This window comes from Aricia agestis, chromosome 6 (assembly GCF_905147365.1).
Source record: "Aricia agestis chromosome 6, ilAriAges1.1, whole genome shotgun sequence".
NCBI classification, from domain to species: Eukaryota; Metazoa; Arthropoda; class Insecta; order Lepidoptera; family Lycaenidae; genus Aricia; species Aricia agestis.
Genome location: NC_056411.1, coordinates 10,839,993 through 10,856,324, shown reverse-complemented (window position 1 = coordinate 10,856,324; position 16,332 = coordinate 10,839,993). Strand labels below are relative to the sequence as shown.

General features: G+C 37.6%; 1 protein-coding gene and 1 long non-coding RNA gene across 2 annotated transcripts; one reads left to right on the top strand and one right to left on the bottom strand.

The window, feature by feature from the left end:
- The first annotated feature begins 1,757 nt into the window (after positions 1-1,757).
- LOC121727705 lies at positions 1,758-16,199 on the top strand. Its single transcript, XR_006035712.1, has 3 exons — positions 1,758-1,767; positions 12,308-12,315; positions 16,117-16,199. It is a non-coding gene; the product is annotated as an uncharacterized LOC121727705 (long non-coding RNA).
- LOC121727703 lies at positions 1,784-15,612 on the bottom strand. Its single transcript, XM_042115676.1, has 8 exons — positions 15,298-15,612; positions 14,019-14,209; positions 12,883-13,024; positions 11,826-11,972; positions 5,996-6,169; positions 5,061-5,167; positions 3,843-4,004; positions 1,784-1,997 (listed from the first exon to the last, which is right to left on the bottom strand). Exons 1-8 carry the CDS (start codon positions 15,458-15,460, stop codon positions 1,932-1,934), a joined length of 1,152 nt encoding a protein of 383 aa, XP_041971610.1. The 5' UTR covers positions 15,461-15,612; the 3' UTR covers positions 1,784-1,931.
- Positions 16,200-16,332: the final 133 nt, after the last annotated feature.

Here is a 16,332-nt window from a genome sequence, read left to right as displayed (position 1 = left end):
TTTTTATTAATAAGGTGTTTAATATACAAAAAACTATCTACACTCTGTCTCAATATCTTGTTAATATGTATTAAGTTTTTACTTTAAACTTATTTTATATAAAGTTAGCAAAAGTTTTGGAAATGTCTCCTATACAAAATCCCTTTTAAAACTAGTGTGTGTATTCTTTTGTATGTTCTATTGATTACTATTAACTTAAGTGTGTACAAAGACTTTTATACTTGCTTTTATACCTCACAGATTACTTCTTACTAAAACTATTTCTACACTATCCCAAAGTACTAAATTAAAATTAATGCAGTACTTATAACATTTGACACTCTTGATATTTTAATAAGAAGTTTCTATTATATCTAGATCAAGACTTGCCTCTGGGTCAATTTATACTAGCGCAGAGTCGAAGCGCATCGAAGCGAATTACTAAAACTGAACATAACAAATTCAACCTTAACTCCAAAGCGTTAACGCACTACATTACTGCGCCCGACCCACGCTGATTGGCCTCGCAGAAGTAATGTGTGCGTTACGCTCTGAAGTTTAGGTTGAATTTTCTATGTTCAGTTTTTGGGAATTCGCTTCGATGCGCTTCGACTCTGCGCTAGTATAAATTGACCCTTACAATTACAAAATTATATCTAGTCAATAAACTAAAAGTAACAGTAAGAAAAAAATATATTTTGATGTTCTTGTGAACCCACATAATCAATGTATTTTATTAGTAATCATATCTACTGATTTAAGTGTTTACTGTTATATACTAGGTAGAGAGCCAAATATTTTAAACGCTTAGCAGTTTGTACTTGACTTGTTGTATACATATAGACAGTGCCAGTTTTCGCACTACCAGATCTGATTTTCAGCGAATTTCATGGGCACCCTGGGTGTTGGTATTGCTAAAAAAAGCGTGCCTCTTTTTGTTTGCCTTTGGCGCCCCTTTTTCTCCGGCGCCCTAGGCTGTAGCCCAGCGTCGCCCATAACACCGCTACTATGAATAGGCATAATATAAGTACGTAATATTTTTTCTATGGTAAAGATTTGACTGGACTGGACTGGACCACTATTAAGCTATTTATCAAAAAACATAAGTAAGATAATGATCTAAAATCTTGATCCAAGTTCCAATATTCGATCAAACTTCTTGTCTCTTTCTCTTACAGTAGTTTTCTCTTTTCCCTATTAATTTGATAAAGAAAAGAAAAAGTAGTCGTCTAAATTCTTTGAGCATGCATTTTAAGCGTTTAGAATATTCGGTAAAGTATCCCTAATATAAGGTGTCAATGTTGTTCTACAGGGTACAAACCTCTGCGCTGTGTATCGTTGTTTAAAGTTTCAGTATATCCATAATAGTGTACTGACAATGTGGTCAAATAAATGATTGAATTATTGTTTTTTAAATCGACTCTTTATTATAAACATTTTCCTTTTGCACATTACTTTATCAAGATTTAGAACAACACGAGTTTCTATTAAAGTAATCTAACGACTAACATTCTCTACTCAATTATTATTTATTAATATTATTTATATGATGATATTTTAAATATACTTAAGTATATCAGTAAAAAATAGAGCTGTAACATTATTAGCTCTGTTTCTACTTAAATGTACCTAAAATTATGGTACTGTAATAATTGCCTCAAACTAAATAATACTGTCATAATAATATCTAGTATTACTTACTGGGTACAAACAAATATGACAGTATTATTTAGTATGGCGTAACTTACTAGTATCTATTGCATTTTTATTTTTTATGTTAATAATAATGTTTTTTTTAATCTGTGCTATGCTGACCAAGGCTGATCGCACATTCATATAGTACACGAAACGCGGCGCGTACGTTGCGGATGAATGTGCGAGGTTTCACAATATAATTTCATACGAAGTCTAAAATGCGGCGCCTTCGTCCTAATAAAATATGTGCGTTCATCTTAATGAGATGACGCTGGTCTAACTTGTATCAATATCAGTGTGTACGACACCCAAGCACTCAAAATCTGAAAACAGAAATATTAAAGGTTGAGAATAGATAATATATTAATATTGTTAATACTATGAGATCTAAGATATTATGATGTATAGGATAACTACGTGTAACTAGTTTCACATCGAGACGAATGGCCTGTCAAAACAGGAATTAAAATTATAATATTTTTATGAGGCTTTGAACTACATGTCAGCAACGTACATACAATATCCCCCTTACCGGTTTCGTTGACGGTGGCCGGTTTTATTGAAAACCAGGCCAGTTACACAGGAGTAATTTTATAGTGCCCAAGTGTGTGCGCAGTACACAACAGTACTCTCTATTCCTTTACTCTCATAACCTAGTGGGACGGAAGACCGACACGACTGGCGAGAGATCAGGCGCATAAAAGACTTTTTACATGCCCATCCGACGCATGGATCATCTTACTTGTCTTGTCAGACAATCAGGTGATCAGCTTGCATTGTCCTAACCAAACTTGGAAACAACACGTTTCCAACGCGGGAATCGAACCCACGACTTCCGGAACAAGAGCCACGTGCTCTAGACCACCGAACCACGGAGCACGTCAGCACCGTACGCGCCGTACGCGTCGAACGCACCGCATAATTTACGAAATGCGGCGCATACAGTAATGACGAATGTGCGAAATTTTACAATATCATTTCATACAACGAATTCTAAGAGTCTATACAGACAAACTGCAATCCAACCGCAAATTGCAGTTCAAGTGCAGTTTGAATGCAGTTGACACGACTGCAATAGAACTGCAAACCATTGGACCAAACCATCAACTGCATTCAAACTGCAATTGAACTGCAATTTGCGGTTGGATTGCAGTTGAAATGCGGTCCGTCTGTATAGACCCTAAAATGCGGCGCGTTCGGCGCGTGCGTGCTGATAAATGTACGATCGCCTTTACGCAGACCTTTAGTAATTTCAAAATTCGTATTTTGTTATTGACGGATACGTACGATATCAAAAGCAGTGAACAGACGAGTCGCTATTGGTAGATTGCAATCAGACAACGAAGAGCGGTATTTTCTTTGTATCTTAATTTTTTTATTCCTTTCTTTTTATCATTGTATGTTTGAGGACCGTTAAAATATAAAAAAAACTTGAGAGGTGTCAAGGGACACCCGAATGGAACGAAGTTATTTCTTATCAAGTTCAAAAAACCTGTATACATGTATACTCAAAAACTTATTAAAAAACGCCATCTATTGACATCCCTACCATGCAGGTACTAATAAAAAAAAGTGTCGAGGTCAATTAATATCGTTCTGCCTAGCCTCCTTTACGCCGAACACGCTATAAGGAACTTTGTTCCAAAAAAATACGTGTGGCACTCGGGGTCTGCCGCGGTAAAGCTATTGCATTTTTTATCAACTTATGCAATTATAATTCGCATACGTCTAGTCGCACGCACACAAACACCGTGTCTTTCTGCCGAACTGAAACGACGTAAGACGATGCACGGCTTTCAACGCCGCACGGCGCACCGCTCCGGTCGGAGTGGGGAGTGTTAGGTTTACTTTTGTTACGGAATATCATGATTCGGTCCCCGCGCTCAAAGCCAGCGAGGCGATAAAAACTATTCAATAGCTTATTAAAAATAAAAGTTAAAAACTAAAATAACACGCTTTTTTTCTTTTTTTTTTTTCAAATATTTTAACAATTGTTGCATTGTCATTGGCTTTTAATACGTATGCACTATACAAAGTTTCGAATTAATTAGACTAAACTGTAGATAGGTAAAAATCAAGCTTAAAGATTCCGTTACATACATACAGCCCTGGCTAATAATATAAGCGTACTTATTAAAAAGAAAGGAATATGTTTTGCGCGGACCTACCGTGGTGAGTGTCGACTGTGTGACAGTAAACACCCCCAGCACGGAGAACACGGGCCGCGTCAACTCCAGCTGGTGTATGAGGGCTTGCAGCTCGACGGGTGCGGCGCACCCCAAACTAGTCCGGTACAATAGCTCGCTCACCGACATGGTTAGCCCCGTCACCTGGACATAACAAATTACATTACGTTTTATTAGAAAAAAACTTGAGAGGTGTCAAGGGACACCCGGATGGAACAAAGTTATTTCTTATTTTTGTAGCAACCTGCTGCTGGTTGCAAAGCACGTAGTAGTAATTCATACAGATGCAACGACTACTTGTCTCTTTCACTCCTAATATGCCTCCGTCTATAAGACTGCGTTTCCACCAGAGACATGTTGCGAGGAATGTGTTTTTGAGAACCAATAGAATCGCTTCATTGACGTGACCTCGCTCAGCGCAGCGATTCTATTGGATCTTAAAAACACATTCCTCGTAACACATCTCTGGTGGAAACGCAGCCTGAGGCCGTCATTAAATTATCAAGCGCTTTTTTAGGGTTCCGTAACCAAAGGTAAAAACGGGACCCTATTACTGAGACTTCGATGTCTGTCCGTCTGTCTCCAGGCTGTAACTCAAGAACGGTAATAGCTAGAGAGTTGAAATATTTACAGATTATTTATTTCTGTTGCCGCTATAACAACAAAATATACTGAAAATAAAATAAAGTTAATATTTAAGGGGGTTCCCATACAACAAACACAATTTTTGGCTATTTTTGCTGTATAACGATATGGAACCCTTCGTGGGCGAGTCCGACTCGCACTTGGCCGATTATTTTTTATACGTCGCATGGTCCGTCTATCCGTCCGTAGTCCGTAAATTAGAGAGTTGAAATTTTCACAGATTATGTATTTCTGTTGCCGCGGCCGCTATAACAACAAAATAAATATAAGAAAGTACTTACTAAAAACAAAATAAATTAAATATTTTAGGGGGAGTCCCATAATATAACAAACGTGATTTTTCTAACATTTTTTGCTCGGTATCAATGATGGAAAATAGGTAGGCACTTGAAATGTACACGAAATATTCAGCTGTATTTATACTTTAATAATTAATAATAACATTTAAATAAAATGAATAATTAAGGGGCTCCCATATAAAAAACACAATTTTTTTTTGGTCTATAATAGTACGGAACCCTTCGTGCGCGAAAAACGTATTTTAATATTAGGTACCTCCTTATGAACCTGATGACACGAGCGTACGAATATTATAATTCGATGTACGCCCGCAATCGCCGGCACTGCGATCGCCACCGTGTCGAAGGACAGATGAGATTTCTCTGAAATACATTTCACCTGAATACAATATAAATTATGCAAGAGTCTGTATTTCTGTCTGTTACTTCATGACGCCTTAAACATTGAACTGATTTGCGTGAATCTCAGGGGTGCTCAAGAGTAGTATGCATAATCTAACATGCAAGAAAAACAGAAGAATACTTAATATTATAATTGGGAAGAGTTTGTTTGTTTGTTTGAACGCGCTAATCTTAGGAACTACTGGTCCGATTTGAAAAATTCTTTCAGTGTTAGATAGCCCATTTATTGAAGAAGGCTATAGGCTATATTTTATCACGCTAATACTAATAGGAGATAAGAAATAGAGGAAAATTTGGAAAAAATGGGGGAAATTATTTGAAAGGGCTTATTTGAACGCGCTAATCTCAGGAACTACTGGTCCGATTTGAAAAATTATTTCAGTGTTAGATAGCCAATTTACTGACGAAGGCTATAGGCTATATTTTAATACGCTAAGACTAATAGGAGCGAAGAAGAAAATGTGGGAAACACAGGGGAAATCTCACGAAGGGCTTATCTCACGAACTACTGGAGCAATTTTTCTGTTATTTGGCACAGATAAGAAGTAGACCACGTGAAGTATCATAGGCTATTTTTGTGGACTAATTTGTCTGTAAAATATCTCATTTACGCGGGCGAAGCTGCGCGGAACGTTATATTTCGCGTGGTGACGACATCACGCGTAATCATGCACGATAAACTTTTCTGAGTTGCGCGTAAACGACTCAATCGATGTACGGGAACAACTATAAACTAAAGTCCATGCGGACGAAGTCGCGGGCAACAGCTAGTAAAAACTAAATGGGTACCTAGATCATTCAGGTCATCAGCGAACACGAACGCCGCGCTCACTAGCGACACGACAATCGACGCGAACATCAGCAGTATAACGCCGCCCTCGTATCTGTTGCTCTCCGACACAACTTCATACAGCTTTATATACGAACTACCGACTCGACGAATATCGGCTTGAGGGATTGGACCTGGAAATAGGAGATAAATTTTATTACAATAGGTACCCAGTATTAAGCTAACCACACGTGACGCGATCACAGCGCGCGCGTCGCGAGCGCACTGCGTCGCGCTCGCGGCACGCACGCGGCGTTCTCTCGTTCACACGAGGAAAGTGAACGCCTAATGTGGGGGACGCCTAAAATGCATCATCAGTTGCACCGCTACAAAATGCACCGTTCTCATTTTTAAGCCTGGCCACACATTATCCAAATTTCTGATCAGAAAAATTCGGACGCCCCGCCCCGCTCATACATTTTGACACGTCAGAATTCTGATAGTATGCGGGGTCCACAACAAAATGTATGAACAGAGTGCGTTCCGGCGTGCGTCCAAATATTTCTGATCAGTTTCGGATAATGTGCAGCCAGGCTAAGAATTAATTATTATTAGTCCTCGGGCGTATGAGCGAGCGAACGCCACGTGTGCGCCGCGAGCGCAACGCTATAATATGCAGTGCAATCGCGGCACGCACGCACGTCACGCGGCGCCCGAATAACGCGCAAATTCAAAATTCAAGGCACAAATCTTACATCATCTCAGGTATAGATCTAGTAGAGTGATGAATTGGAGCAAAGGACTCGTTCCAGCTCCCAATAAATAAATAATTAAATTAAGAAATTTAAAAAAAAAAACCCCGCCAAACAACTTTAAAAAGTAATGAAATAACTGCCTTTAAGTTCAAATAATTCCTAACTTGTGTGAAGTAATATTTTAGTCCATAATTGTTGTCACAGTGTGTCGGGGGACCGCCAAGTAAACTACAACCTACAACCGCCAAGTCGCTATTATTTCTATTCAGTTCGCTGTGAATTGATCCTTAAACTTATTATGTGAAATCAAACATCTATATTAGCGGTCCCCCGACACACCTTGACAAACATTATGGACTATAATATTACTTTGCACAAGTTAGGAATTATTTGAACTTAAAGGCAGTTATTTCATTACTTTTTAAAGTTGTTTGGCGGGGTTTTTTTTTAAATTTCTTAATTTAATTTTATTTAATACTTTTTAAACTTGTGTTGCTTTAAACAGTGCAGAATAATTCCTATCAACAGAATCATATTCTCATGATTACCATCTATCAATGTCGTTTACGATGCCTCATCGTTAATATGAGCCCAAACATGAAACCTCCACTTTGGGTTCATACTAAGCTCGGTTCCTATAGAATCCAGGTGATGCAGCAGCAGCAGCATGTAAATATTTACTGTTTATCTACTTCTTACTGGCTGTCGCAATTAAAATGAGCCCAAACACCAAACCTCTGCTTTAAGTTGGCGAGGAGTTGGATGTCTTATTGATTACCAAGTGATGCTGCAGCACCAGGTCAACTTTCCATTATTATGTATATACGTATATTGTATATTCACAAATGTCACAAACTAGAATGAAATATAAAATCCATCAAACGACTACATGTTGCTAACGGCTTTTCATGAACCAGATAAACCCTGATTGTTCAGCACTGAAAAGGCTGATGATGATGAATTATAGCTAAGAACACTCTCGATCATGTCAGCTTTCAAACAAAAAAAACTAGATCAAAATCGGTCCACCCGCTTGGATGCTACGATGCCACGGACAGATACACACACAGACAAACAGACAAACAGACAAACAGACAGACATACAGACACGTCAAACTTATAACACCCCTCTTTTTTGTCGGGGGTTAAAAAGAGTGATGAATATCCCAGATTGTCATTAATCTTCTTTTAAGACATGATTCATGAGCCTTTAAAAGTTTTAAACAATAAATAAATAAATAAATAAAATGTTTATTCAAATTAAATCAGTTTTACATGAGTTTTACATACATGGAAACACAATCAATACAGTAAAATATTATAGCGTTGGGAGCTGTACTAGTATAAACTGTGACACAGCTCACAGCGACTTCCACTCTGGAATTCATTTACAATATTAATGTAATTATACAAGTTTGAGTTACTACAATGCAAAATGTAACAAAGTATTAATAGTAATAGACACAATTTTGGTAGAGGAGTTTTACAAGTATTGTTGTGACTAACCATCCAAGTTCTAGGTACATAGATCCTCCCTAGCCCTACGATAATAGGTACCTAGGTATATTAATCTTGGGGTCAGTAACACGTGCATACTACTAGGGAGGTAATGATGTTTGCAAATACCTATGCTGTGCTTTGAAATATATAAATTACTAGCTGTTGCCCGCGACTTCGTCTGCGTGGACTTCAGTTTATAGCGCGCGATGTCAACAAAATTGGTGTCAAAAGCTTTTATAAAAAAAACCTGGTACCCCTTAAATCAATACAGCTGTGCAGTGTGCACACAATAAGTATTTCATTTTTTTATATTAAACTTTATATTTTATGCCAAATTTTAAAGCTTATTTAGCCCTCCAATTACACAACTTTACCCATAAACTATTTATCATTGATAGGTTTAAGGTTACGTCACTGCACAGATAAAGTACTGAGTTATTTAATACCGTAGAATAGATATAACAATCGAAAAAATCGAAACTTAAATGTAAGATGATACCACGTCTTATAGAAAGACTTTTGAGCAAGCGTCAGCGCGATGTAGAAGACGCACGGCGCCATCTATTATGAATTGTTGGAACTAACTTAATTTGAACAAATTTACGCATTTTCACCCCCTTACAACCCTTTTTTCCAGTAAAAAAAGTAGCCTATGTCCTTTCTCAGGCTTTAGACTATCTGTATACAAAATTTCATAACAATCGGTTCGGTAGTTTTGGCGTTTGGCGTGAAAGCGAGACTGACAGACAGACAGACAGAGATACTTTCGCATTTATAATATTAGTATAGATTATGTGCACACTGCACAGCTGTTTTTGGGTATTTTGATTAATTAAGGGCCGCGCTACACCGGAATGACAGCGGCGAGGCGAGCACTTTCAGCGCTGCCATTCCGGTGTAGTGCGGCCCTAAGAGGGGTACCACTTACCAGGGTTTTAAAAAGTTTTTAAATTTGACACAAATTTTGTTGACACTGCGCGCTATAAACTAAAGTCCACGCGGACGAAGTCGCGGGCAACAGCTAGTTATGAATAAAAACAATCTATACTAATATTATAATGAGGTAAACTTTGTTTGTTTGTTTGTTTTATTGTAATTAATAGGCTCAAAAACTACTGGACCGATTTTAAAAATTCTTTCACCATTCGAAAGCACGAGTAACATAGGCTACTTTTTATTTTGGAGAATATAGGGTTCCGTAAGATATTTCAGTTTTTCGGGAACAACCAGAAAATTTACATATTTTGCGTACGCTGCCTAAACTATAAAATATAGAACTATAGAATGTTCTAAGTAAATGTAGATCTTATAAATATCTACAAAAATGTCCGCGACACACTATACCTATGTCAAGTGAGGCACAACAACCATTTTCTTATTTAAAAATGTAGATTTTTTTTTGGACTACATTTAAACGAATTTATTTTGCTTATGCTAATGATTCTTATCAAAATAAATAATTTCATCACTAAGTACAGTTTATGTAGATTATATTTGCTCTTCGAATGATTAAAATTGGACGTTTGGTTTAGAAGTTATGGCTAAATTAAAATATTGCGATTTACGCCCGTTTCGAAGTGGGCGCTACCAATGCCACAGAATAGATAATAATGCTAGCGACATTTCCGGACATGTAGAAATGTATCTGGCAGTATAGTAATCATTATTTTAATTCGATTTTAAATTAACTATATTTATAATTATTTTTAATCAAAGTATAAATTAATTAATTTAGCAAATATTTATAATGTTTGCTAAATTTCCGGATGTTTATATCTGACGGAAATGTCTCTGGCAGTAAAGGTAGATATGGTAATAATTATTTTGAGTTGACTTTAATTATATTTATAATTATTTATACTTACTTAAATTATGAATTAATTAATTTTGCGAATATTTGTAATAAATACAATGTATTTGTTTAATTTCCGGTTACTGATTGTTATTAAGATTTATCATTGCAAATATATAAAAATGTAATAGATTTTCATTAAATTACTTGGTTAATATTTTAAGAATATAGATTAGATTATTAAATAGATGTATTGATTTTATGAAATTATTATTTTTATACAATGTCCGGTGCCCCCAATCTACTCTTCCGAGTTCCGGTACATTGTAAGAGTAGAGGTGGCCGTTGCTTTATAAGAAGATGGCTGCTTATTGTGTGGCAATTTGCCGACTGAGCACGGAAGTAAAGTAAGAACTTGTAAACTAGAGTGTACTGGTGAACAAATAAAGTGTTAAACAAATTATCAGTGTGTTTGATATTTGGCTGTCGCCAATAATAATAGTACGAGTACCAATGCAGGGGTGCGCATTGGACACATTGAAAAGGTCTACAGAAAACTCCGCGATGGTATATATTTTTTTATGAAATAAGGGGGCAAGCGAGCAAACGGGTCACCTGATGGAAAGCAACTTCCGTCGCCCATGGACATTCGCAGCATCAGAAGAGCTGCAATTGCGTTGCCGACCTTTTAAGAGGGAATAGGGTAATAGGGGAGGGTAGAGATGGGAAGGGAAGGGAAGGGAATAGGAGAGGGTAGGGAAGGGAAAAAAAGAGGGTAGGAATTCACTCACTCAGCGAAACACAGCGTAAGCGCTGTTTCACGCCGGTTTTCTGTGAGAACGTGGTATTTCTCCGGTCGAGCCAGCCCATTTGTGCCGAAGCATGGCTCTCCCACGTATAAGTATATCTCTTATGGATATTATATCCCACAATAACATATTTTTTTGTCATTTACTTTTAACTTCAAATAATGGCTAATTTTCGAAGCGATTTTAACCAATACGGCAATAATCCTTATTCAATTAAATACTTCAAATACATTATTGATTTTGGCCCTTTACAGCATAATTATTACGATTTTAATTTTAAATGAATATTTTCGAAGACATTACAGATTTAAAATTGCGGGACGTAAGTTGCTTTTATTTCGTTTTGTCTATATTGAGTGTTAGAAGACTGGAAGATAACCATGTCATTATATAACGCATAGCAACTTCAGTTCTGTCACGAACTTGTTTCCAGTTATTCCCATGGATGATGAGAGCGGTATCGTCGGCATAAGTAATTATTTGGCAGTATGGTATAGTAGTTTTGCACAAACTATTTATATACAGTAAGAAAAGCGTGGGTCCTAATACGCTGCCCTGTGGAACGCCAAAGGTAAGTTTTGCTTCCTTACTCACAAATATTCCCAGCTTTACTTGCTGTGTTCTTTTAGGGAGATAGCTTGTAAAGATATCTAAAGGTAATCCACGTATACCAACTGACTCCATTCTTTTTAGAAGTAGAGAAATAGGAACAGTGTCAAATGCTTTTGACAAATCAAGAAATACACCTACAATACTAGATGATGATGATGATCCGTTCCGTTGCGCCAAAATTCGTTTATCGCGCGGGAAATATAATTTTTTCCGGGATAAAAGTATCCTATGTCCTTTCCCGGGACACAAAGTATCTGCCCAGTAAACAGGTAAATCGGTTCAGCGGTTGGGGCGTTAAGAGGGAACAGACACACAGGCGTACAGCTAATGGACAGACGGACAGACAGACAGACACGCATTTATGATATTAGTATGGACGTACGGTTATCACGTAGCAACAGTTTCAAATGCATCTTCAGTACATGGAGCGCTTCAGCGACCTTCACATTAATGAGTACCACCTTAACCTCCTGCAGAACCAACATCGTCAGCATACTGTACGTGAGTATGTCGTTAGCAATAATGTAACCTGAAAAAACACTAGCTATACAAAAAAATCCCAAAGGAATACTTCTTTTTCTGGATAAAAGGTAGCTTAACGACATGTGGTTAGTCTGTAGCCCTAGCATGGCCACAGTAGAATTGCGAAAGTATAGAAAAACTGTGGAGATAAACTGAAGGTCCCGTTCCTATCTTTACCGTGGCTAATCGCGACCGACAAAAAATCAAGATATATAATGCCACTTTATGACATAGACTAACCGCCGTACTCAGAGACATTTAATTACGATTAACCTTCAATTTAATGGAGAGTTTGACAGATAATGTATATTATGTCAAAATTTTGAATTAATTATATTTAAGTAATTAATGTTCCACTCTGAGTGCGGCAGTATGTCAATTCAAATTCAAATAAAATCCTTCTTTATGACATAGTTCATAGACTATAGTCTATGTCATAAAGTGGCATTTTAATTGAATCTGGGTGCACGGTAGTGCCCCCGCAAAGGCGAGCCAAGCGAAGCGCAAGGGCACTACCTACCTTTTCTCGAAACGTTTTGTCGTATTTTTGAACCCTCGTAACTTTGGTTTGGATAATGCTAGATATTTCAATTTTTTTAAATATAATGACATGAGTATAGTAATTAATTGCGCAAAGTTTGAATATCGTAGCTATTATACTTTATATTTTATAAGTGTCCAAAAACCCACAATTTTGTCACTGACTCACCGATCATCAAAATTGTTAAAATACTAAAGGCTGCAGTGGTGACTAAAGGCGGCAGTGGTGACTAGAAGACGGCAGTGGTGACTAAAGGTAAAGGCTGCATTACTTACTAAAGGCTAAGTATTAGGGTCCCGTTATTACCGCGACGCGTTTTAAATTTTCGATTTTGTTTTTTTACTTTGCCAAAAAAAACATAAATTGTATTACATACCCGTCGAATAAACGACGATCATTTGCTCTACGGTGCAGACTATCCTCACAATAAAGAAAATGAGAATAAATAACAAAACTAAAATTATCACTTTATTTTGTCGATTAGCTGCAACAGACTTTTTGTTGAATTCTTTAAACACCTGTAAATAAACAGTTTTACATTAAGCTAAATTATGCTTCAAAAGCCGAATGCTTAGGGCCCGTGTATACCTACGGGTTGCCGATCGAATCCGATCGAACTGATGGCAGACCGACCTACCGAACTCGCGCACACACACGAGAATGCACAAGAGACCAGTCTAATCGGTATGCAATGAGTATGACTTGGATTCTATTTGCCTTTGGATCCTCGTATACAGGGTGTCACAAAACTAAGTGACAATACTTTAAGTTTAGGGTGTGTATGAGTCCTGTGTATACAAAAATTTGGTCTTTCAGCGCTGCTGCTTTCACAGTGAACTCTCTACAAGGAACAAGTACACACCCTAAAGTATTATCACTTATTTTTGTTACAACCTGTGCACTGTAAAAGTAGCAGCGCTAAAAGAGGATTTTTTTACTTTTGTCTGTGGAAACTCGTGACGCTGGGGCGCTTGCCCATACAAATCACAAAAAATTGACCTTTCAGCCCTGCTACTTTCACACTCTACAAGGAACACATACACACCCTAAAGCAGGGGTTCCCAAACTTATTTTATTTATCTACTGCCCACTTTGAAAAAAAAGTTTTATAGCGCCCCCCCCATTTTTCTAATTTAAAATGCATCCAGATGAAATTAAATTACAAATCACCCCAAGCCTCTACGCAACGTCCCCATTTTTTTTCTGGGTCCCACACCGCCCCCCTTTATGCTTTGTTCAAACCTACGCGACCAGGCGACTGCGAAGCGAAGCGTCAAGTTGTCAAATGTGTGTTTTGTATACAAAAAACACATTTGACAACTTGACGCTCCGTCACTGACGCGTAGGTTTGTTCTAAGCCTTCACCTTCAGCGCCCACAAGGGGGCTTTATCGCCTGCTTTGGCTGCCTAAGGTTAAGGCTGCCCTAAAGTATTATCACCTAGTTTTGTTACACCCTGTATGGAGGCCTTTAGGGCGTAAAAACAATGCACTATTTAAAAAAAAACTCTCACCGTTTGCAGTGTATTCATTTGTACAGTCAGACTCTTCATTCTTCTATAGCTCGTGAAGGAACTCAAATACACTCTCAGCGCCAGGAGAACATATTGAACTACCATCAACAACACGAACAACTGAGATTCGTTTTCGTTTTTCTCTGAGTTCTTTGCTTGGAACAGATAATTTAGTAGAACAGACAGCACATCTGTAACACAAATATAGCTTCCCAGTTGTCTCATAAACGCAGCAATGATGGTTGTTGAAATTATATTTGTCACCAGGTGCCGCGATGTAGCCGTCAGGTATATCGTGTCAAATTGCTGTATATGTCACGACTCATGATATAGTTGTCAAATGTCACGATGTAGCTGTCAAGTGTCACGATATAGCTGTCATGTGTCACGATAATGTCTATTTGTCACGATAGACTCTATGGTTACATCGCGGCACCTGGTGGCAAATAGCATTTTAATAACAACCCTCATTTACCTTATTACCAATTACAAAATTGACTGTCCCATTAAAATATAATATACCTAGTAGCAGAGACCAGACATATTTTCTCTATAATAGTAGATACATTTTGCAATAGTATTTGGGGTTACTTAGTAATGGTGTCAATTTTGCAATTTGTGTACCAAACATTGTGTAAAGTATTTGGTGCTTATACGGCATGACTGGTGAGACATGATCAATATTTAAGGAGAGTACTCGGTACTCGATTCCCATTATAATTATGTAATAAAGTTAGGTAGTTAATTTTTGACCAAATTTCCCTTTAAATAAAATATGAATCATGAACACTTAGTAAATTACTATGCAGCCGGGGCGGCGGCATGCGCCCCGCGCCGCGTGCTACCCCTCCCGCGCGCGGTGTCCATGCGTTGGGTAAATAGCTACATTTACTCAGTGATCAATTGATATTATTTTTTAACTTTAATAATAGCCAAATGTCACGTCTCTTTTTCAACTAAAATAATAGCCAAATATTACGTCCTCGAGTATTGAACATGTCTCACCAGTCATGCTGCAGAGTTGTTCGCTATTATTCAGGAATAAAATATTGTTCTCAGCGATTCTAGAAAACTTATTACTAATGCTTACAAAGGTCTAAGGGCGTTTGTGCACTACACGGAATTTTACCGTCCGGTGTTCATAACTTTCACGTTTGCCATATAAATAAGGTAGGAAATCGAGATGCCGCGCCGCGCCGGATGGTAAAATTCCGTGTAGTGCACAAACGCCCTTAGCCCTCACAAAGATCTCCAATAGGTAATTAAAAACATAACTTACGGCAAACACAAACAATAACGCAGCTGTAGATATACCATGGGTAAGAAACTCTCGCGGTAACAATTCTTCCATCCCCTTTGAAATCCAGAGGAGCGGCGCCCAGTATTCGAGATAGCTGTAACACTCGCAGTAATGTGCCTTCTAACATGAATTCTGAACTCATTGTGCAAAATATTCTCTTAAGGATTTTTGCTTCAGACTTTAATTCGTTTCTTAGTCTTTGTTATCATACATTAGATATTTAACGTGCAATAAGCCTTTAATAACTATTTGTAGTAGGTACATACAAAATTTGTTGCAAGAAAACTACGGCCGGTATAAATAGTCAGTACTTAATATGCGACCCGGTCTCAAGACGCGGTTCGGCTCTGTCATTGGTCCAAATTTTGACAACCAACCAATCACAGAGCCTGAACCGTGTCTTGAGACCGAGATGCATCTTGAGTACTGACTATTTATACCGGCCTTAAGAAAACACTTTTAGTTATTAAAATCTAATACTTTTAGTTGTGTTTAGTCTCGCTTACACATGCACATTTCGTTGTGTGTGTAAATGCGATCACTTGACTTGGGCATAGGCCATGAGATAATTTAGAAATACTTAACGTAGAGTTAGAAAGTAACAACCATGTGCCAAGTAAACATAACGTTAGATACCTTAGAACACCAATAATAATGTATGCACAAACAAACAAAATTTGTATTGTCATTATTATCATGTTACATTGTTTGTGTTTGATTGTATCAGCTGTCCTAATGTGAAAGTCATTAGGAAGAGTCTTTATTTCTTAAGTATTATATTTTTTATCGAAAATAAAGTTGTTTAGTGCGCGCGGAACTAGTAGGCCGCGCCTTAGGTATGTGAGCGGTGGGACGGAGAGGCGGGGGCGCTTGATTTTGACAGCTCTAGCTAGTTTAGACAAAACGCACAAGAGATTGCAATAGCAAGATGAGTCCGCCAATAAAAAGATAAGCTAAGGAAATAATATTCAAAGTGCGTACGTTTTTTAAAAAACGGATTGCCGATGTCAATAG

Bases quoted from the DNA above. Each gene is read 5' to 3' on its own strand.
- LOC121727703 (XM_042115676.1), bottom strand. From the start codon at position 15,460: ATGAGTTCAGAATTCATGTTAGAAGGCACATTACTGCGAGTGTTACAG. The intron at 14,210-15,297 runs GTAAGTTATGTT...TTTGTGTTACAG, and splicing joins CGTTATTGTTTGTGTTTGCC to ATGTGCTGTCTGTTCTACTA. The intron at 4,005-5,060 runs GTACCTAATATT...TGTTATGTCCAG, and splicing joins GTCATCAGGTTCATAAGGAG to GTGACGGGGCTAACCATGTC.